Genomic DNA, 21,946 nt, shown 5'->3' on the forward strand with positions numbered 1-21,946 from the left:
CGGGCTGGAGCGGCCCGGCCCGGCCCCAGCAGCCGCCCGGGGGCAGCAGTTCCGCCCGCCCCTCCCTCCGGCCCGCCCCGCCCCCGGGAAGAGGTCCGGAGTCGGGAGCCGCGACCCCGGCAGAGCGGCGCTCGGGAGCCCCGAGAGAACCAGGCGGGAGCGCGCGGCCGAGCCCCGGCGCGGGATGACGGCCCTCGGCGTGCAGGTGGGCGAGAGCCCGGTGCGGGGGGTGTGCAGGGGCCCGGCCGGGGTCCGAGGGGGGAAGCCGCCCAGGGCGCGGTCTCCTCGAGGTCCCGCGGGCACCGAGGCTCCCAAACGGCTGGGGTGGAGTGTTGTGCTTCTCTTTGGGGTCCGCAGTGTCCATCCGTTAGGTGCACCAGAGGGGTCCCTCCTGTTAAAAGGGGGCGCGTCTGGAGCGGAGGATGGACGAATCTACTCGTAAATGAGCCTCGCCTTGTCACACGAGGAAGAATCTCTGGGGAAGCCAGAACTTTCCTGGGCGGGGGCAGCAAGACCACCTCCCCTCCCAAAACTGATTTTGGGGGGCGGGCAAGGGGGTGGACTCGCTGGGGCACGCGGAAACCTCAGGACAGTCTCTAGAGAGGGGAGGGGCCCGCCTCGCAGAGATGGGGTTTCTCCTTAGAATGATGCGAGGGGTCCATCCGCACCCCCACCCCCCGGGCGTATGGCTCTCCGCTGCCCTGAGCCGAGCTTCCCTAGCGGACGCGTCCCGCCTCCTTACCTCCCGACTGGACGGTCGGGACGGTGAGAGCGGCCCGCAGCCTCTGCCTGCAAGTGCTCGGCGCCCCGCAGCGCAGACTCCGGGGCTGATGCCGCTGCGCCCACTTTGTAGATGCGGTATCCGAGGCTCAGGTGCAGTAAGCCGCCCGTGGCGGCCGGTTCAGCGACAGAATCGCGTCGAACCAGACTTCTGGGCCCGAACAGGAGAAACTCCACCCACAGGCCGCGCCCCAAGCCCCTTGTGGCCGGGACACCGCAACCCTAGAGCCGGATGCAGCGAGTTCCTCTCGTTCTGGGCATAATCTGGGGTCCCGGCCGAGCCGCCTCCGGGACCGGCAATGAGGAGGGTGGGAGCGGGTGCGGTCCCGCCTTCGGGAGCCGACGGCCCTGCGGGGGAGAGACGGGCACACCGGGATTTAGGAGCGGTCTGGGGAAGCGAGTGCTAGATTAAGAGGTGAAGAAACTGCGGCAGGATTAACGGGGGTGGGGAGGGCAGGAGAGCAGCCAGGTAAACAGACTTGACCTTTTAGTGAAAGAAGGGGGCGGGGCTGATGCTTAGGAACACTTAACCGCCTGCCTGGGACTGTTCTAAGCGGTTGGGGTGCTTAGATCTCATTTCAGCTCCCCCCGGGGGGCCAGGAGGCAGGTACTGTTATCTTCAGGGGGTAAATAGCTCGCCCGAGGCCAAAGAGCTAAAAGGCAAGCGGGCTGGCTCCCGGTGCCCTGAGGTCACGGAGGCGGAGCGGGCTTACTCTTCAGGAGGCTGCAGAGATTTCCAGCTGAAGAGGGGGAGGGTCTGACCTGGGCCTGGGCTGAGTGGGCACTGGGAAGGGGGGGCGTGGGGGAAAGCGCAGGGGTGCGGGGCGGGGGCTTGATGTGGAGAAAAGTAGTGAGCAGCCCAAAGTGTCCACTACTTAGGGGTTGACGGGATCAGATGGGGTCCTGGGTTCCAGAGGAAGACAAGACCTCGGCATTGGCCTCAGTGGCCCAGGAGTGCCAAGTGACACTGTTCTACAGGTCACTACTGATCATTCGGGGCTCTGGATGAAAAAGGGAAATGCTTCCAGTTTTCTTTTTTTTTTCAGTGGAGATGGTCCAGGCCCTAAGAGATTTAAGTGATTTGCCCAAGGTCACAGAGCTAGAGGCTGGTGGGTCAGGGGCAGGGCTAGACTGCCCTCATACCCTCTGGTCCACGGACCTTCCGCTGACCACGCTGCTGCCCAGCTGCCCTCCGGGAGAGGATTTCAGGCCCTGGATCACTGGAAGTTCACGGAGGTGCTGGCAGCCGGGGTGTGGGGCAGTGGTGAGGAAGGAGGACTCCCGAGTTACCTTATTACTGTTACTAATATTAATCAGGAAGTGCTTCTGTGCTGGGCACCTTTATATACGTGATCTCACTTAATCCTTGGGAGTTTTACTGGTGTCAGAGTTTGAATGATGCCCTCCTTTGGGGTGGGAGGGGAAAATGACCTGATGTCAGCTGTCTTTTCCTGATCCCAGTGTGATGTCTGAGGGCCTGGAGATTAAAGTTCACTCTGTGTGCAGCACAGGTGGGGCTGAGGGTAGGATGGCATGTGCTTTTTCTCCAGACAGCCTGATGTCTGAGGTCAAAAGGCCTCTGGGTGCTGCGTTCTTGTGACTTGTTGCCTGCGTCTGGGGTTTTCCCATCCTAGAAACTTATCAACCTGTAGGGAGCTATAACCTCCGGGTGCCTCCATGGCTACTCTTTCCTGCAGGGATCACTAACTTCTGCCACAAAATGTAACTGCGGAACGGTAGATGAGAAAATAAGGGTCAAGGAGGTTAAGAAACCACACAAAGACAAACACCTTTATGGTTTGTAGTCACAGAGATTTCAAAGTTCCCTTGGTTTGTTTCTTAGTAGAGCCGTTCTTTCCGAATGAAATCCAGTACAGATTCTTAGATTCCCAGTGGCTCCAGCAGGTAAGAGGGACCTGTTGTGGTTGAAGTGAGGGGCCGGGAGCTGACCCACTGCCCCCTGCTTTAGCACCTGGAGGCCTCAAGGAGACAAGGGGATGCGGTTTGAGAACCAGAGCCCAGACTCCCCGCCTGAGTGTTCTTTACAGCACCCCCAACTGCCTTTGCCTCTGGTCTGAGTCGGGTCCCGAGACCTTGGGCGTCCCTCTGGCCGCTCCAGCCCTTCTCACCACGTACTGAGCCCCTCCCACAAAGGCCCCAGTGGGTACTTACCGGCTGCGTGCGTCCCCCCCTCTACACATGATACAGTTGTCGGGCAGCTGTGCCAGGCTTTACTGTGATCTCGGTGAATGCTCTTGGGCTGGTCCCCTGACCTGTGTGTGACAGTTTCCCTTTTTACCTACCCCGCCCCATCCCCCCACCACCATGGAGCACCCTACTCCACCAGACTCAGGTTTAAGAGTGAGACAGGAACCTAACTAGGCAGAAGTGCTGAAAGCAAGCCGGATCCATAAGGATCCCGGGGCCTCCCGGTAGCGTGGCTCTGCTTTCTGCCCCTCACCGAGAGGGGTGGCCCAGACCGCCTCTGGAAGCTTCCACTTGCACGTGCCATAGGGCTCACCCCCCGAGTCCCCTTTCGGTTTGCTTCCCAGCAGTGACCGTCACGCATGAGCTGTGTGCTTTGCTTACCTCCCAAACTGGGGCGTGACCTGGCCTGCTTCCACACACACTGTAAAGGGCGAGGGCCTCCCGGGAGCGTGGCTCTGCTTTCTGCCCCTCACCGAGAGGGGTGGCCCAGACCGCCTCTGGAAGCCTCCACTTGCACGTGCCATAGGGCTCACCCCCCGAGTCCCCTTTCGGTTTGCTTCCCAGCAGTGACCGTCACGCATGAGCTGTGTGCTTTGCTTAACCTCCCAAACTGGGGCGTGACCTGGCCTGCTTCCACACACACTGTAAAGGGCGTAAGTTATGACTGGGCAGGAGATGGTTTAAAGGGAGCTTCAGATGGAAGTGACAGCGGCTGCAAACTCGACCTCGTGGCTCTTGAGCCCAGCACCGGGTGCCGGGGACACGGTCCTGCCCTCCCACTATGAATCAGACAGGAATGGAAAACTTGTCAGAACGGTTCCTGACGGAGAGTGACCAGAGGGGTCCGTTGTGGGTCGAGTGGGCAGGACAGACCTCTCCCAGGAGGTGATGTTTCAGCTGAGACATGAAGAATGGAGAAAGGGGGGCAGCCGGGAGAAGGGCCTTTCAGGTGGAGGGACCAGTAGATGTGAGGAGGAAAGTGCTAGGCTTGTCCTAGGCATGCGAGGTGGCCGGGAGGATGCCCTGGGAGGGCTTGTGGGCCATCTAAGGAGTTTTACCCTTTGAAGCATTCCTTTTGCTTCCGGGTTGGGGGTTGGGGACGGTGGCTTGGGGATGTCCCGGGGCTGTGAGAAGGGACACCTCACTGGACGCTTGGCCCAGCTTGTCAGGAGAGAGGATAGGGTGTACTTTTGCGGGGCCGAAACCATAGGCTGAAGGGGAGCCTCAGGGACTCCCCCGCCCAGAAGCTTCTACAACAGACAGCGGTGCCCTGTCCTGGGCGGAGTACAGGCTGAGCCAGACTGAAGGGCAAAGTGCAAACATCACTGCGCACTGAAGAAAAGTGCGGAAAAAGCTGGGTGCAGATTAGAATGAAACTGGGGAAGACCTGGGGCCAGAAGAGGGAGTTAAGTCACCTTCACTGATGTGCTAATAATGTCTAGTGCAGTATTCTTGTTTTGCATACAGAGAAACCAAGGCTGGCTGCTAGCTCAAGGTCACATCTGCCAAGCCAGACAGGTTTGCTGACTTCAGAATGGACCAAGATTTGCCTGTCAATACAATTTGGGTTTCTTACGCATTATAAAGATCATTAAAGAAAGGTCAGGGAACTCTGCCTGATGAATAACTGGATCCACAGGCAATGCTTATAGGTCTCGAATGGAGGACGGATGGGGAACAGGTAGGATGGGAGGAGGGTCCCCCCCGCCCCACCAGGAGGTGGGTCTGTGCTGTGACTAAGGTGGGCTTCCCGGGCATCCTGGGAGACCGAAGCAGAAACTGTGGCTGTCGGAAGCTACAAGGTGTGCTCTGGGTCTTCCCTGAGGAGGCTGGTGGGCTGTGGCGGGGGCCCTCGCTCATGCTTCCCCGTGCTGTCTTCCAGGCCCAGAAGCTGCTGGCCCAAAGGAGGCCCCGCCGGTCCTTCTTTGAACCCTCCATCCGGGCCCTCATCATCTTTTGCGCCTCCCTGGCCATGGTCCTCACCTACCTCTCCATCTGCGATGGCCACTGGCTCCTGGCCGACGACCGTCTGTTCGGGCTGTGGCACTTCTGCACCACCTCGAACCAGGCTGAGCTGCACTGCCTCCGAGACCTGAGGCAGGCCCACGTGCCCAGGCTAGCCTCGGGCATGGCTGTGGCCCGCAGCGTGGCCACCTTGGCCGTGGTGGTCGCCATCTTTGGCCTGGAGCTCCTCATGGTGTCCCAGGTGTCCGAGGACGCCCACCCGTGGCACAAGTGGGCCGTGGGCTCCGCCCTCTTCCTCCTCGTGTCCATCCTCTCCTTCGGGGGCCTCCTGAGCTTCCTGACGCTCCTTAGGAACGAGGTCACGCTCATGGGCCTCAGCCTGACGTTCTGGAGCGAATTCACGGCCTCCTTCCTCTTCTTCCTGAACGCCATCAGCGGCCTCCACATCAACAGTGTCAGCCGTACTGACAGCGCCACGTACCCCTGGGGCCTGCCTGCAAAATTTTAGGCCCCTCTGCGAGGGCACTGAGTTCTACCGGAAAGTGTGGTCAAGATGGGACTTCTCCAACATGTGACATTCGAACTGCGGCCTCTTGGCCTTGGGGTGGTCGGGCCAGCGGCCTTTGCAGCCCAGAGGCCAGGTGGGTGCCTCCGAGCCACCAGCTGCACCAGCTTAGCCATGTTATTGGGATGTTCACTTTACAAGAAGAAACATATTTTAAAACCTATTCTTGAGTCCTTCCTGGGATGGGAATAGATGTGGAGGCAGCCCAGGTAACTGGTGCTCAGGCTGGCTGCACAGCCAAGTACATTTCACACCTGTTTTATTGACTCTGCTGGGATATGGGCTGCAGGGTCCCTGGGGCCTCCGGGCTTGCTAAGAGTGAATCATTTGTCAGCGAAGGGTGTCCAGTCAGTGCCTAGACTTTCTTCACCAGCTCAAAGGGCCTTGTGCAAATTCCCTGCTTTAGCTTTGGTCATGTCAGGGAGGCAGCGTTCAGGGCTGCTGGGGTGTAGAAGCTTTTCAAACTGTTTGACTTTATTTGAGCCCTGCCCTTTGTCGGGGGGACCCCGTAATCCCTGGATAACCCCAGCTTCCAGCAGCTGGCTGTGCCTCGGGACTCTCCCTGTGAATCTCGCCTGAAGCCCTTCCAGGAGGGCCCGCCTGGCTTGGTAAGCGTGGGCAATCCATCTTTGGTAAGGGCCAGACAGCCTCAGGGTACCATTTTTATCCTAGAACACACTTCAAAGAGCATGTATCTGGAGGTGCTGCACTCCAGGAGGTACTGGGGACTGGCCCGACCTCAGGTAATGATTAACAACCACCCTGGATGCAGAGGCCTGCAGGTGGAGGGGACCAAGAACCAGTGGAGATTTCTACCCTTGCTCGCCACTTTACATTTCTGTGCATCAAACTGGCCCCTTTCCAGTCCATTTTCTGCCCAGTAGGTGGGTTTTTTGCCCTCAGCCCATTTCATTCAACACTAGCCCCGTGCCCCTCCCCCACCTGATGAATTCAGGCCTTTCCTGGTTCATTCTGGCTGCCACTGATTGCATGGGGTTTTGGTCTCTGCCCTGCCAGGTCCTCTTTCTGGGCTGGACTGGGTGCCTCTACCTCTCCTGTGATTTTTTTTTTTTTAACTTTTTGATTCTAAGATGTACAGAGTCCATGAAGGTCCCTGGAGAGAGCCCTGGAAAATGGGTATCTGGCATTCTCACCCCAGTAACAGACTATAAGATGCAAAGGGGGTGACCTTGTCTTCAGGGGTGAGATGCAGAAGTTGGGGGCCAGGGCCACTTGTCCAGGGACACCCAAAGCCAGAACTAGAGCTGGGCCCACCTACCAGCAAGATGCCCTCTTCTCTAGCCGCGGGGAGGGTCGCCTCTGCTTCTGTCAAGAATGCTCTCCCCCTTGGGCTTCCCTGGTGGCGCAGTGGTTGGGGTATGCCTGCCGATGCAGGGGACATGGGTTCGTGTCCCGGTCCGGAAGGATCCCACGTGCCGCAGAGCGGCTGGGCACGTGAGCCGTGGCCGCCGGGCCTGCACGTCCGGAGCCTGTGCTCTGTGATGGGAGAGGCCACAACAGTTAGAGGCCCGTGTACTGCAAAAAAAAGAGAAAGAATGCTCTCCCCTGAGCACATAGGCTTCGTTTTGTAAAAGGGTTTAAATATTTAGTCCTTTAACCCTCACATGGCTGGCAGGGAAGGAGTGCTAATAATTGAGGGAACTGAGATTCAGAGTAAAGGGTGAGACTTAAAATCCCCAGTGGGGCGGGGAGACAGGGCCCTGTCCGCCCTTGCCCAGGAGCAGGGGAGACAGCCTTGGAGCCTGGGGATTTGAAACCAGAAGCCCTGGACCGAGCTGCCAACTGCCCTGCTGAGTATCTTGGTCAAGTCACAGGACCTTGGTGAACCATTTTCTCTTCTGTCGAATGGGATTCTGCCCCATTTCCTGCTGTACTGCAGATAACTTAGCTGAAAGCAGGAAGAGCAGGTGCCTCATCCCATGCTAGGGCGACTGAAAGGGCTGGGGCTCTCCTGGGCTCCCTGTGACCTGGTTGTCAGAAGGCCCTGGGGGAAGAGCTACTGGGTGGGTGAGTTGCAGTGAGGGGTGGGGAGGGTCCACCTAGGGCCAAGGGCCTCAGTTTCTGCTCAGCTTGTCCCTGAAAACTGGAGCAGGGGGATCAGGGAAGCCCCGTCCTCCAGGAAGTGGTGGGGGACAGCATCCTTCACCTGGTGGCTCAAGGGCAACAGGGCTGACAAATACCAAGTCTCATCCCAGTTACCGTTTATTCCCCTGCGCCCTCCTGGGACCCCTGAAATCTTCCCAGAAAACTCAACAGACCCAAATCCCAGGCCCTCTTCCTGCCCCAGGTCCCTTGGGTTCTGAGGAATTACCACCACGCCCCCGCCCCGAGGCCCAGAGGAGGGGTGTTATAGTCGCAGGAGCGATCACACAGCATCTGGCAGGAAGATGGGCAGCAGTCGGCCCTCAGGACCCATCTTGGCCTGTCTGGGTGGCCCTGCTCCAGCCTCAGATGACACTGGTCCTGCAGGTACCCCGGCTCTGCTCCGAGGGGCTGGCCTTGGTGCCGCTGCTGAAGGAGCTGAGGGCCACCGGGTGCAGGGGAGCTCACGCAGGTGCCACTGCCGCCACCTCTTCTGAACCTCCAGCTGCACCTGCCCCCAGAGACCAGCCGTCACCCGGAGGGAAAGATGACCCTTGCCCAGGGTCCTGCTCCCCTGGGGCCTCGTTTGGGCTCTGCCACGTCTGCCCAGCGGGCGTGCCTCCCCCTCCTGCAGGCCGCTCATAGATTTGCCATCTCGACTCCCATTCAAGTGAGGCAACACCTCATCCAACTAACGTCAACTGCTCAGCGTCTGTGCCAGGAGCCTCATGTCCCAGCAGTGCTCTGGGCAGGGCGGAAACCTCAAGCTAAGGGCGCAGCCCCCCGCCCTGCCAGGAGTCACACTCTTTGGAGGTCTCAGAGGACGGAGCAACAAACATTTCACCTGAGTCACTCATTTTACAGATGAGAGGCCTGAGGCCCAGAGCAGGGCAGTGACCGGCGTCACCCATCGAGCAAGCGGACATTCATCAGCCTTGGTTAGGGCTGGGGCGCCTGCACTTGCCTCCATTTCCTGAACGTACCCAAGGATAAGAATCACCTGGAGTGCCAGTTAAGACGTTCTCAGCCTCCAGCCCGGACTGACGGGACCTATTTTTGCTGGTTTAGAAACAGGGTAAGACCCAGCAGTTGTTTTAACAAGGCCCGCAGGTGATCCTGGGGCCCCCAGGAGGTAAGCCCAGACTCCCGGAAAACAGGCCCAAGCCAGCAGGGCCAGGCCTCCCCCACCAACGCCACACCCCACTCCCCAGCACCCCTTCCAGGTACGGCTGTGAGGGTGCACCCGGGCAGCCCAGGACACTCACCTCCCCATTGAGGAAGCAGTAGAGAATGGCCACCACCAGGCCCTGCGGAAGAAACAGGGCAACGGGATGAGTGCGGACCCAGCACCCAGCCTCCTACCCGCCTGGGGTCCTCTCATCACCAGCCCCAAGCTCACTGCTCCCCACAGCTGTTGCAGAGCCTCCCCGCGCCTCTCCCCCTACAGGGGAAGTGTAGGCTTCCTCTTCCGGCCTTCAGTGCCCCTAGCTGTGCTGGCATCACCCACAGACTGACACCCTTGGAGGCAAGGACCTCCCCCGTGTCCAGGGAGGGCCCCTGCACCAGGATGGTGTCAGTTACATTAAGTGCAGGGCACAGGGACCAGGCAGGTCACCGGAATCAGTGAGGCAGGCCATCTGGGAGAGGCAAGAGCAATGGCACCTGAGCCATGCCCATCCGGCCCGAGCTCAGCGGGTGGGGCAGCCCATGGGAGCCCCTGGGCCTGGGTGGGCTCATCTGCAAGACAGCTGGAAATCTGGAGAGGTTTAAACAGGGCCAGCTATTCAAGTTGAAAGACAAATGTGTAGCCATATGGTCAGAACAGCCGGTGTGCAAGTCGCAGGCAGGTACCGGCCAGCCAACAAGTGGGGCGTGAGCCCCCCTCATGTCCAGGTCAGAGGCCTCAGGGCTACGTATGCTTTAGGTTCCCTGGGATGGTGGGGGTCTGTGCCTACCAGGACCCTCCCTCCCTAGCATCCGGAGCTCCTCTCTTCCCAGTGGTACCCCCGGAATCCTGGCGTGGAGCCTGCCAGGCAGGGCTGCGGGCTGAGATGCAGGATCTGAGCCAAAGAGGCTTGCGTGGAACCGTGAGCTATGAGCAGCGTCTCGCTGTCTGGATGCCCTGCTCACCTCAGGGCCCTCCGAGGGCCAGCCTGTCCTTCCTAACAAGCCCCTGCCCTCAGGCTCCCCACAGAGGCCTGGGTGCCACAGCCCCTCCCCCCAGTGCCAGCCAGGCCTGCCCCTAGCTACTTAGGACATGGACAGGACCCCAGAGAGGGATGAACCAGCCTGTTTATGATGGGCTTCATCCACACGACTGCTCAGGAGTCCTGGTGGTTTTTTGTTTTGTTTTTTAATTTATTCAGTTTTTTTTAAATTTTTGGCTGCATTGGGTCTTCGTTGGGGTGCACGGGCTTCTCACTGCTGTCACTTCTCTTGTTGCGGAGCACGGGCTCTAAGCGCATGGGCTTCAGTAGTTGTGGCACTCGGGCTCAGTAGTTGTGGCGCACGGGCTTAGTTGCTCCACGGCATGTGGGATCTTCCCGGACCAGGGCTCGAACCCGTGTCTCCTACATTGGCAGGTGGATTCTTAACCACTGCGCCACCACAGAAGCCCAGTCCTGGCGTTTTAACAAGAGTTACAAACTAGAAGGATCTGCTCTAAGAGTCTCAGGTGTGGTTGATGCCACATGGAATGGGGACCACGGGGGTGGGGCAGGAACACGGACTCAAGGTAGCGGTTTTCAAATTTTGCCACACGTTAGAATCACCTGGGAGCTCTGGCCCAGGGTGCACTCTGTGCCCCAACTCCAAATGTCAGGGGTGAGACCATCAGCAGCTCTGAAAGATGGTTCGAAGGGGCACCATTAATTAGGAGCCGCTGTCAGAGGGTGTGAAAGTCGGGCTTTGAAATAAACGAGAGCTGGGTTTGGGGCACAGCTTAGCCTGTGTAATTTTGGGCTTCTGCGTTCCAGATGCTTCATTCAATCCTTGAAAAGCCCTAGGATGTTGGTGGGGAGGACCCCTGCTTCACAGGTGAGGGACTGAGTCCCGGGTCGGGAGGCCGGGAGCTGGTGGTCAGGTGGTGCCACCTCACTGGACCAGGGCTGCCCCAGCCTCAAAGGTCCGGAGACACAGTCTCACTGTTGAGGTGGGGGCAGCCCTGGGTGAGGGCTGGTTAGACGCGCCCCAGGTATGCAGAGGGCGGCCTGCCTCAGCCAGCAAGCTTCAGAAATTCCACGGTTTGTATACAATCATTAAGAATATGCAGTCTTGGACGTCCCTGGTGGCGCAGTGGTTAAGAATCGGCCTGCCAATTCAGGGGACACGGGTTCGAGCCCTGGTCCGGGAAGATCCCACATGCCGCGGAGCAACTAAGCCCGTGCACCACAACTACTGAGCCCGCGAGCCACAACTACTGAAGCCTGCACGCCTAAAGCCCGTGCTCCGCAACAAGAGATGCCACAGCAATAAGCCTGTGCACCGCAACGAAGAGTAGCCCCCGCTCGCCGCAACTAGAGGAAGCCCGTGAGCAGCAACAAAGACCTAACGCAGCCAAAAATCAATAAATAAAAAAAGAATATGCAGTCTTTGAAGAATTTTAATGACCTGGAGAAACGTTCATGATGGAATGATAAAGAATTAAACAGAACAAGGAGGATATAAAACCACACGTCCCGATCTCAATTTTGTGTGTGAACATGTGTGTGTATGTGTGTGTGTCTTCTTGGATAGAAAAGAGACAGAAGTAAACACACTGACATTTGAACAGAGGTCATTATATCGGGTTATGAGATTATGGATGGATTTTCCTTTTTCTTTTCCTTATTTTCCAAATTTTCTTCAATAAGCAAGTATTTCTACAATTAGGAGGAGCTAATAAACTTTCATTTTTAGAAATATATGACAGTGATCATGGCATTATGGTTTTGTGTGTGTTCTTTAAGCTCTCGTCTTTTAGAAATACATGCTAAAATATTTACATCTGAAATACAACGATGGCTTGGGGTTGCTTAAAATGATGAGGCTGGGTGGCGGTAGAGGTGAAACAGGACAGGCCATGAAAGGGTAAGGGCCACACGGAGGTTCATTATATCGTCCACTTCACTCTTGTATTATGGAAAATTTTTTCCATAGTACAAAATTTTAAAAATATGCATACAGTATAAATGTATAATAAAATGATATCTGTATTTGAACAGTGGTTCTTTTTTTTAAAAAAAGTCTTAAAGATCGTTTTTCTCTGTAAACATTTCTATGGGAACATTTAGGAAAGCGCTTTTGGTTTCCTCTTAACAAGCATTTCCCCAGAGAGGAGGCAGATGGCCTTCACGAGCAGTCTGCAGCCCCTGCCTCAAGCCCAGCTCCAGAGACAGGAGGTCCCCTTCCACGAAGGATGACACCTGGGTCTCCAGGTCCTCAGCGGGGTCACTACCCGCTTCTGTTGCCCGGGTCATGACCTTCCACCCATCTGGACCTGGACCCCCCCACCTGCTAAAGGGGCCACGGTGAGCCCAGCCTCCCGCACGTTACGTGGAAGCTTCCTGGCCCAGAAAAAAAGATCACGGATTACACAGGAGACTAGGTCTCTGTGGGTCTGGGGGGCTGGCCGGGGTCTCTGGGCGGAGAAGAGGCTCTGCGGGAGTGAAGGGGACAGCCCTTGGGGGGGGTCTGAAGGTGCGGCTTAGGGCCAGACCCCACTCAGGAACGTGTTCCCAGTGACACGTCCTCCCTGGAACGGGAGCGTGACAGGAGGACCGCCCTGGGCACACCCGTCCTGAACAGAACTCCGGGAATGAGGGCAGCCGCGGCCTGCCCAGGTGAGGAAGACTGCGGGATGGTCAGTGTTGTTGAGGACAGGCTGGCTTCTTCCGGAAAACCCACTGGGAGAGAGCTCTCTCAGGCCTCTCCCTAGGGACCAGCCTGTTTTCATCGAAATCTTGAAACAGAGTGTGTTTCTGTCTTTGCTTTGGCTACTGGGAAGCTCCAAACCAAATTTATGACACACCTCTGCCACCTTCAGAAAACTTCATCAAATTTGTTTCTGTGTATGAACTCAGTTTTGGCTTTATTTTCTTTATTCACTGATCCCATCTACTTATTTTTTTGTCCTTTGTATGTTTTCCCTGAAAGCTACATCATGTTATTTTTGGAAAGAGACAGTTATGAGTAAATAAACAAATAACACTGTGAAGTTTGGGATTCATGTTAAAAAGCCCCTTCTGTCCAAACAGGTTTACTATATTTTTTAACTTTACAACATCTTGTTGATTTAGAAGGTAGGTGGTTTCTCCCCTCCCTTTGTTTTCTTTTTTTAAAGTTGGCTTTTATTTTTAGTAAATTGTGTATGTAATTGGTTTCAAAGAGTCAAATGTCTCTTGTCACAAAAAAAAGAAAAGAAAGAACAGTAACCTTCTGACAGCCCTGCCCCCATTTCCTGTTCCTCAGAGGCAACGACTTGGAACTCAGCTGATTCTGAATTATATGCTGATGTTGCCACTTCTTAAGTTTTCAACTTGGGGCGGTTTTTATGGACTTCCCAGTGTGGAGATGAGGCTACCATTCTTTCGCACAGCCTTCCACCCCCCACCCACGCCCCCACTACGCTCGCTCGTCTTCCTGTCCTACTCCTTGATGACTGAGCCCGAGCCCTCGGCAGTTACATTATTTTGACTCTAATTACTGAGACTTGTGTGATCGTGTGTGCTGGGTTATGTTCCCTTTGTCTTCCCTGGAGTCAGTCTCTCTCTCCTTACTTGCATCTCCCACCCCCACGTGACTGGTGGGGAACTTGGGTCCCACAAGGGTCACGCAGCACGGTGAGGTCCTGCCCCTGCGTCTCTTGGGTCTCTGCCAAATGAGGCATCCCTCTGCCTCCAGGAGCATCTGGCTTTCGGCCTCTCCATTTTTCTCTCAGGAGAGAGAGAACACCTCTTCCCGCCGTAAAGTAACAGGCTGGAGCTTACCTGGAACGAGCCAAGGGCCAATTCAAAGAACAGCTGCGTCTCCATGGCATCCTCCGGGGAGAAGGCAAAGATTATGTAGTGGACTCCGAAGAGGGGGACCAGCAGGAGGGTGGACTTGGCCAGGCGCCTGAGGACACAGAGGCGCTGCAGTCTCGGGCCCCTCCACACCCAGGGGCCCCCCCTCTCGCCTGACCGCAGGAGGCTTTGCAGCAGCGTCCCCGCTGCTTGTTTGTTTTTACTTCCGTTTCGGAAAGTCTCCAACTCCAACGTACCCGTCACCTGGATTCAATACTTATCAGTCCACGGCCAGTCCCCAAATTTCTGTTCATGCCCCCTATCAGTAAAACGCTTTGAACCCATACCCACATGAGTAACTTCATTGATTTATAACGTATCTGCATGTGTTACTATCACTCTGTGTCTAATGTATTATTAGCAAAAGCAGCATTCTCATTTGTTTGATAATAAATATCTATAAGGAGAAGCTCTTTTGTTTTCTCCCTAGGTTAGGGTTGCCAAATTTAGCAAACAAAAATACAGGATACCCAGTTCAATTTGAATTTCAGATAAACAATGGGTAGTGTTTTTTTTGGTATAAGTATTAAAAAATTGTTGTTTATCCAAAATTCAAATTAAACTGGGCATCCTGTATTTTACCTGGCAACTCTGTCCTGGATCCCCAGCTGACCCCTACTTTGCAGCCACTACTCTAGTGACATCCTGGGGAATCTGTCACCCGGTAATCCAGGCCTCTGCCAGATTCTCAAAACTCAGACCATGACAGAGAAAGCCTCTGCTGGACACTGATTTGTCTTCAACATTTGTCATGGGCTGAACTGTGTTCCCCCAGAATTTTCAGCTGAAGCTCTAACTAAGCCCCAGTGCCTCAGAATGTGACTGTACTTGCAGACAGGGACCAGTTTAAATGAGACCATCAGGGTGGGACCATAGTCCAACCAACTGGTGTCCTTGTAAGAAGAGGCACCAGGGATGCAGGTGCACAGAGAAAAGGCCACGTGAGGACCCAGCGAGAAGGTGGCCATTTACAAGCCAAGGAGACAGACCTCAGGAGAAACCAAACCTGCCAACACCTTGATCCTGGACTTCCAGCCTCCAGCACTGTGGGTAAATAAACTTCTCTTATTTAAGCCAGCCAATCTGTGGTATCTTATTGTGGCAGGCTGTGCAGACTAACATAGCATCTTTCTTGAACATCTTAAAGGTTTTAAAGTATTTTTGGTTCACATTTTCTTGAAAATCTGCTGAAAGCTAAGGTCTGGTGAAAGCTACGGTCTAGCGAAAGCTGGAAAATACAGTCTACCCTCGGCATCCACGGGGATTGGTTCCAGACCCTCCGCAGACACCAAAACCCTTGGATGCTCAAGTCGTTTATATAAAATGGGGTAGTATTTTCATATAACCTACACACATTTCCCCATATATTTAAGTCATCTTTAGATTACGTATAATACCTCCTACAATGAAAATGTTTTGATTGGGAATTTTTTTCCCAAATATTTTCAATCTGCAATCCAAGGTTGGCTGAATCCTCAGATGCAAAACCCACAGACAAGGAGGGCCACTGTCCCTGTAAAGATTTGAAATTGGGTCCCCGAAGCCCACTCTGACTCCCTAGCCTTGTCCCAAGGGTAAGATCTCTGCCTCCAGGGATCCTGCTTAGATTTCTTTTCTCCCCACCCCTGGGGCCGGGTCTCAGGGTCACATGGACCCATTCTCCCTTCCCCTGGTCCACTGTAAACTTCCAGGTCCCGGCTTTTCCTTTTCCTCCACCTCCACCAGTGCCCAGCACCAGCTCGGTAGGTGCTCGGTAAATGCCTGCTGACTGAGCGAGTGTGCCTAGGTCTTTGCCCTCCACTTACTTATAATGGTTCCCTTCACTTCCTCTTGTTTCTTGAGTTCTCAGTTTTCTCATCAGGATCCTTAGGATGTTTATAAAAAGGATGAAATTAATCTGTAAAACACAAGGCAGAGGTGGGGCTAAAGGTGATTTGCTTTCCCAGCACCTCTCCAGGCCCTGACCCCTGGCGGCACTGCAGACCACACCAGGACAGCTCATCACTCCCTCCGCCACCCCCAGTCCTGGTGAAACACACTGTCTAGGCAGGAATGGCTGCCACAGCACCGCCTCCCCGCCCTTGGGATTCCAGAGCTCTGAGGTCTGCTCAGTTGCAGCATGGATTACTCACACTTGGAATGTGTTGGAATCTTGTTAAACAGCAGACCTGGAGTAGGCCTGAGATTCTGCATCTCTAGCAAGCTCCAGGGAATGAATGCCAAAGCTGTTCCTTGGACTAAGCTTTGAGTAGCAAAGGCTTTATAGCAGAGGTTCTCAAAGTTTAAGGTGCAGATTGCTGGGCTCCACCCCCAAGGTTATGGTTTAGTAAATGCAAATGAGATTTGATTTTTTTTTCTTTTTTTTGGCCACACCACATGGCTTGCAGGATCTTAGTTCCCCAACCAAGCCCTCGGTAGTGAAAGCACGGAGTCCTAACCACTGGACCGCCAGGGAATTCCCAAAATTTGCATTTTTAACAAGCTCTCAGGTGAAGCTGCTGGTTTAGGGACCACCCTTTGAGAAGCACTGCTTCGGAGACTTACAGAATCCCTGCAGGTCAATCACCAGCTCCAGGTAGCCTTCTTGATTACCTCCTTTTCCTGATTCACTGTAGTTAGGGATGATGCTACTTGTAAGAGCACTTGAAATACTTGAAAGGGGCCAAATGCAAGCATCTGTGTGTGTCGACTAATCACCAAGTCAGTCCTAACTTTCTAAAGGACAGGAACGGAGTCTATTTCTTTGGGTGTCCCCTTCCCCAACTCCAGTGCCAGCAACACTATGAAGTTGCCCGTGCGCCGGCCCCTCTCCTCCCCTCCCCCACCAGCTCTAGAATCATTTTGCAGAAGCAGGATCAGTGGAGCTGACTGGCTGGGCCCCCTCATTGTTCAGACAAGTAGCCTGGGGCCTGGGGACGCTGGCCAGAGGACACAGGATTAGTGGGCTGTCTGGGACCCCAGCCCAGCGACCCTGCTTCAGGACACTTCTCAGCTCACTGTTTCTGCATCTTGCTCTAAGCCGTGCGTGGTGTAAACTAACAAAGGCTCTTTTACCTTATTTCATTTTTTACCTTTGAATTGTGTTTAATTTAATAGGGAGAACTTGAAAGCAAGAGGGAAAATCTTAACTATCCCAAGGATGAGTCTTACATAGTGGAATTCTAGGTCCCGTGACAGGCTGGTAGGGAGAAACTTTGCATCAGGAGTGCCCACCCAACATCCGTCAGTCACTAGAGAGGCTACAGTCTTGTGAAAGCAGCCTGGGCCCTGGGGCTCTCGCGGGCTGGGCTGTCCAAGCCCCACAGCTGCAGCAGGGAAACTGGCTCAGTGTTATGCAGCTACAGCATATCAGCTGGTCAAATAATTTCAAATGACATGGGAAAGATTACATCCATTGCTAAGTGAAAAGAACAAACTAGGACACAAAACTATATTGAGCATTTTTGAAAAAGTACATGTGCTCAAAGAAAAAAATAGGAAGGAAAAGCACATGATCACAATGTGCACCTAGGTACTAAAAATATGGGTGATTTTATTACCTTTTAAAAAATACATTTTGTATTTTCCAATTTTTTTTTTTGTGGTACATGGGCCTCTCACTGATGTGGCCTCTCCCGTTGCAGAGCACAGGCTCTGGACACGCAGGCTCAGCGGCCATGGCTCACAGGCCCAGCCGCTCCGCGGCATGTGGGATCTTCCCAGACCGGGTCACGAACCCGCGTACCCTGTATCGGCAGGCAGACCCTCAACCACTGCGCCACCAGGGAAGCCCGTATTTTCCAATTTTTTAGATGAATTCCATTACTATTATTTTAGAAATGACAATATATTTTGATTTTACAGAAAAACAAGTACATTCTTATTAAAACATAGTGATAGAGTCAATATTTTTCCACCACGTTATCAACCTAATAAAAAAGGTTCTGACATTATCTAAATGTGACAAGCTGACAAAAAACAACTTTTGGTAAATAATAGCAGATTTCATTATACTGTTTTCAGCCTAGGACTATAGTAGGAAATGAAAGCTTAATATCTTTCATTATCCCTTAAGCTTCAATTTAGTCAGATTATAAAACACTATGCTAAGGTTAGCAAATAAAAACGATAATCAAATTATCTGTTACCATAAAATGACTTTGGGTAGCAATGTCTTAGGGGAGCCAACATAAAGTCTTGTTTAAAGTACTAGATACTCCCTGTGCTAGTAGCACACTCTGCATTACTACCATATCAGACACCCTCTTCCCTGAGTGGTTCCAGATTAATGAATGGCCCTCACTCCTGCTAAGAAAAGCAGAAACAGGAAGTCGTTATACTCTCCTGAGCTACTCAGTGGCCTAATGTGGCTGCTACTCGGATTTCTCTACGATTTCCAGCTCTCCTATTGCAAGTTGAGATGGTAGGTAGGATCAAATAAAATTCTATTATTTTTGAAAAAAAAGAAGGTGGTCATGGATGGCCCCAGGAGGTGAGCCAGTCAGCCATCAGCACAGGAGGGGGCTGCTGCCCTGTCCTGCCCTCCTGTGAGCCCAGGAGGGGCACATTCTGTCACCTGGCTCTGCAGCCTTGGCATTCCTCTGAGCCTGTGCACATTACTTCCGGGAAGGGGCTGCCCCAGTGTGCCCCCCACCCCATGTGTCTTTCTTGTTCTTATCCAGGCCCACAGGCTCAGCTAAGGGCCTCTGGATTGCAGAGCACAATCACCTGGGAACTGAAAACCAAGACGAGCCCCCAGGCCCCTCCCCAAGACAAGGAGACCCTGCATCTCTGCTATCACTGTTTTTAGAAAGCTCCCAGGTTGACAGTCCAGTCAGGGTTGAGACCCCTGAGCTCCCCTGTCCACGAGTCCCTCCTGAATCTCTCCGCTGGGGCCACCCCTCCGGGCCTGTCCCCATCACAGCACCACAGAGGCCCAAGACCAGTTTGGCACTTGGCTTTCCCCAGGTGCAACCCCCCTCCTGTAATCCCAGCTCAGTGAGTCTGCCCACTTTAACCAGAGAACACCAAGAAAAATGATCAGGCATCAACGTTCTGAACCAGTGGAGGGGGAATCTCAGGCCAGCCTGAGCCAGCCAGTTCGGGTAAGGAGCTCTGCTCGCCACACTGCAACTGCCACTGTGGACCAGGCGAAGGCAAGCTCTTGCCACCTGCCTCACTGCCCTCCCATCCACTGGTCTCTAGGGGGCGGAGCTTCCAGACCCTCCTGCCACTGCCCAGCCCCCCGAAGGTCTGGTTTATCCCTCCGCACACCCAGAGGCAGCAATGCTGGCCTTGCCCTGGCCCTCTGCCCTGCAAGCCGGTCCTGTTTTGGTCTCTCCCGCTGGAGCCCAGCTCAGGGGGATGGCCACTTACCAGGATGGAGACGATCACAGGCCCTCGAATGACCCACCAGATGGACGCGTTGGCACTGATGTCCCAGCACCTAGGGAGGGACAGCCAGGCATCACAAGGAGTGGGGAGCTGGCTGACCAGAAGAGACTAGTTCTCTGACGTCCCCTTTGCGGGAAGGACCCACACTGTGGTCCTGACCCCAGAGGCTGTGTGCTCAGCACCCTGAGAAATGACTGTCCTCTGCTGCCCAGGAGCACTGCCGGGGCCAAGGGGGCATCTGGGGAGCAGAAGCGTGTGGACCTGAGATGGAAGATTCTGGACCCCAAAGCCAGCATGCTGTCAGAATGCATCAGGGAGCATGGTGGCCAGGCAGGTGACCTCAGGGAGTGAAGTGTCCAGGTGACTGACATGTGACCTCGGCCCCAGGGACATCAGGCACAGGGGCACTTGGCAACTGGAGAGCCTGTGCTTGGTCTAAGGTGGCCACAACTCCATCTGGCTCATTTTTGCCACAAGGGCCCATAGGAAATGTTGATAGAACTTTCCATTTGTTCTAAAGAAGCTGAAAATCCAGACTTTTTTTAAGGGTATTTATCCAATTAAAAGGATTATTTGGGGGGCTTCCCTGGTGGCACAATGGTTAAGAATCCGCCTGCCAATGCAGGAGACACGGGTTCGAGCCCTGGTCCGGGAAGATTCCACATGCCGCGGAGCAAAGAAGCCTGTGTGCCACTACTGAGCCTGCGCTCTAGAGCCCATGAGCCACAACTACTGAAGCCCGTGTGCCACAACTACTGAGCCTGCGTGCCTAGAGCCTGTGCTCCACAACAAGAGAAGCCACCGCAATGAGAAGCCCGTGCACCGCAACGAAAAGCAGCCCCCACTCGCCGCAACTAGAGAAAGCCCGCATGCAGCAATGAAGGCCCAAAGCAGCCAAAAATAAATAAATAAAATAGATACAACATTAAAGAAATAAAAAACGTTTAAAAAAAAAAGGATTATTTTGGACTGAATTGGACTGCAAGACACGTGCACGCCTCATCTGCCCTCGTCAACTCTCTGGCCTGGCTGTGTCATTACACTGATGACACACAGCCTCCCTCCCCCTCGGCCCGGCTGCTGCACCTCCTCCCGGGCTTCTTCCATGCTTTCCTTCCATGAGCCCGCTCCCAGGAACCCCCGGGCTTACCCTGTCCCTGGGCCCAAGTCTTTGGAGAACGAGACTAGAGCTCTTGGTGCCTGTCAGGGCTATAAGGCTGCTCTCCTGCTCTCCTGGGCCTGCGGGACTCACACACCTGTGTCAGAGGAGGGAGCTGCCAGGAGAGGAAGAGCTGGGCTGGCCCTTAGAGCAGCTGCCAGCGTTTTACAGCTCTCGTTGGGCACCTGACCCAAACAAAGAGCAGCTGGGCCGGCCCACCCCAGGAGGGCTGGGCATTCGGCAGCCTGCGCTGCAGAGAACTTGCCTGTGGCCCCAGGTCTGAGACACAGGCCTCTCCTAGGTAACAGCTCCAAAGAAGGGTCCGTCATGCTGGAAGAGCTGGACAAGATAAAATATGCCCTCGTTACCTCTCTCCGTCCACCAGCTTACCCGACATCTTCCAGAAAGTGCCTGGTGACAGCCCACGAAGCAACAAAAATGGCTGGGGAACCTGAGGGTTAAAAATAAAGGGGAGGGGGCAGAAAGGAGAGGACTCAATTTTCAGCACCCTTATGAGAGACAGGACAATCAGTGATTCCAGGTCAGGGAGCAAGCAGGTGCCAAGGGCTGGTTGCCATGGAAACCCCCTTGCCATCCCATGTAAATGTGCAGCCTCGCGCTTCAAGGGTGCCAAGGAATCCCTGGGAATGGAGGCAGGATCAGACAGATCCTGAAGGCCACTGGGGGTAGGGGGCTCCTGGGAGCTTGGGCCAGATTCCGGAGGACCTCTGCGGGGGAGAAGGGAGGGGACCAGGGCCCCTGGACAGGCCCATGGAGCTTGTGGAGGACACTGGTGAAGCCCCTTTCTCAAACTGGGATATTTGGGGGGGATACAAGGCCACAGGAGAACATTTAGTTTTATCTGAATATTGGTTTGTAAAAAGTTTGGCCATTCAACTGGTAATGTAAGCTATCAATGTTATGTAAACAAAAATACATTTTGGACTAGAGAATTGTAAGTACACAGGAAATTTAAAGATAAAATACAAGAACACTTCCTGACTTCTGGCTGAACATGACAAATTGAACTTATACATTTATCTCTGTTTCTCACTGAAACCCCCCCAACATGAGAGTAAAGAAATAAAAAAGCTACAAGCTCATAAGCACAAAGAATGGGCAAGGAGGGTACAGTGCACGAGAGATGTCAGCATACTTAGGAAACTGGAAGCTGGCAGAGGAGCAGTAACCGATGTCCCAGAGCAGACAAAGCTGTGGCATGGGGGCTGCTGCTGGGAAGGTGCCCGGGCCCGGTGGTGGGGGCACCCAGGACGCCAGCAGGCAGGAGAGAGGGTGGGGCTGGAAGACAGGAAGCACATAACCGCCCCAGGTGGCCAGCACCACCCTTCTACAGCCAAAGAGTTCATCCCCGACAGAAGGGCATTCTCTGGAGAAACAGAGCCAAGGGGAATGGGGCTCTGGCCCAGCAGAGGGTGGGAGGGGTACTCAGCTGGGCACGGGGACCAAGAGAGGATCTACACCTGTGCTGCCACGTGTGACCACTGAGCCCTTGATATGTGGCTGCTCTCAGATGAGCTGTGCTGAACGTGCAAGATAGCAGATTTGGAAGATTTGCAAGAGTAAAAGACTGTAAAATGTTATTAATGATTTTTTAAATTATACATTGAAATGTTAATATTTTGGTTATATTGGGTTAAACAAAATATACTACTGAAATTAATTTTACTAATTAATGAAACTAATTAGTTTCTTTTTAACTGTGTTTACTGTGGCTACTAGAAAATTTTAAGT

General features: G+C 54.2%; 2 protein-coding genes across 2 annotated transcripts in view; one reads left to right on the plus strand and one right to left on the minus strand.

The window, feature by feature from the left end:
* The first annotated feature begins 184 nt into the window (after positions 1-184).
* LOC103089108 (voltage-dependent calcium channel gamma-like subunit) lies at positions 185-5,461 on the plus strand. Its single transcript, XM_007461632.1, has 2 exons — positions 185-205; positions 4,871-5,461. Exons 1-2 carry the CDS (start codon positions 185-187, stop codon positions 5,459-5,461), a joined length of 612 nt encoding a protein of 203 aa, XP_007461694.1.
* A 2,525-nt stretch (positions 5,462-7,986) lies between these two features.
* Positions 7,987-21,946, minus strand: part of SCTR (secretin receptor) — a gene marked incomplete at its 5' end in the record, with an annotated part of 37,035 nt that continues 23,075 nt past the window's right edge. The window contains 7 exon segments of the mRNA XM_007472035.1: positions 7,987-8,084; positions 8,087-8,132; positions 8,887-8,928; positions 13,588-13,714; positions 15,468-15,559; positions 19,018-19,087; positions 20,585-20,645. Coding sequence (XP_007472097.1) covers positions 7,987-8,084; positions 8,087-8,132; positions 8,887-8,928; positions 13,588-13,714; positions 15,468-15,559; positions 19,018-19,087; positions 20,585-20,645 — 536 coding nt within the window.

This window comes from Lipotes vexillifer, unplaced genomic scaffold, assembly GCF_000442215.2.
Source record: "Lipotes vexillifer unplaced genomic scaffold, Lipotes_vexillifer_v1.1 scaffold1357, whole genome shotgun sequence".
NCBI lineage: Eukaryota > Metazoa > Chordata > Mammalia > Artiodactyla > Lipotidae > Lipotes > Lipotes vexillifer.

Coding starts and splice junctions, on each gene's coding strand:
- LOC103089108 (XM_007461632.1), top strand. CDS start 185: ATGACGGCCCTCGGCGTGCAG. Junction 206..4,870: donor TGACGGCCCTCGGCGTGCAG/GTGGGCGAGAGC, acceptor GCTGTCTTCCAG/GCCCAGAAGCTGCTGGCCCA.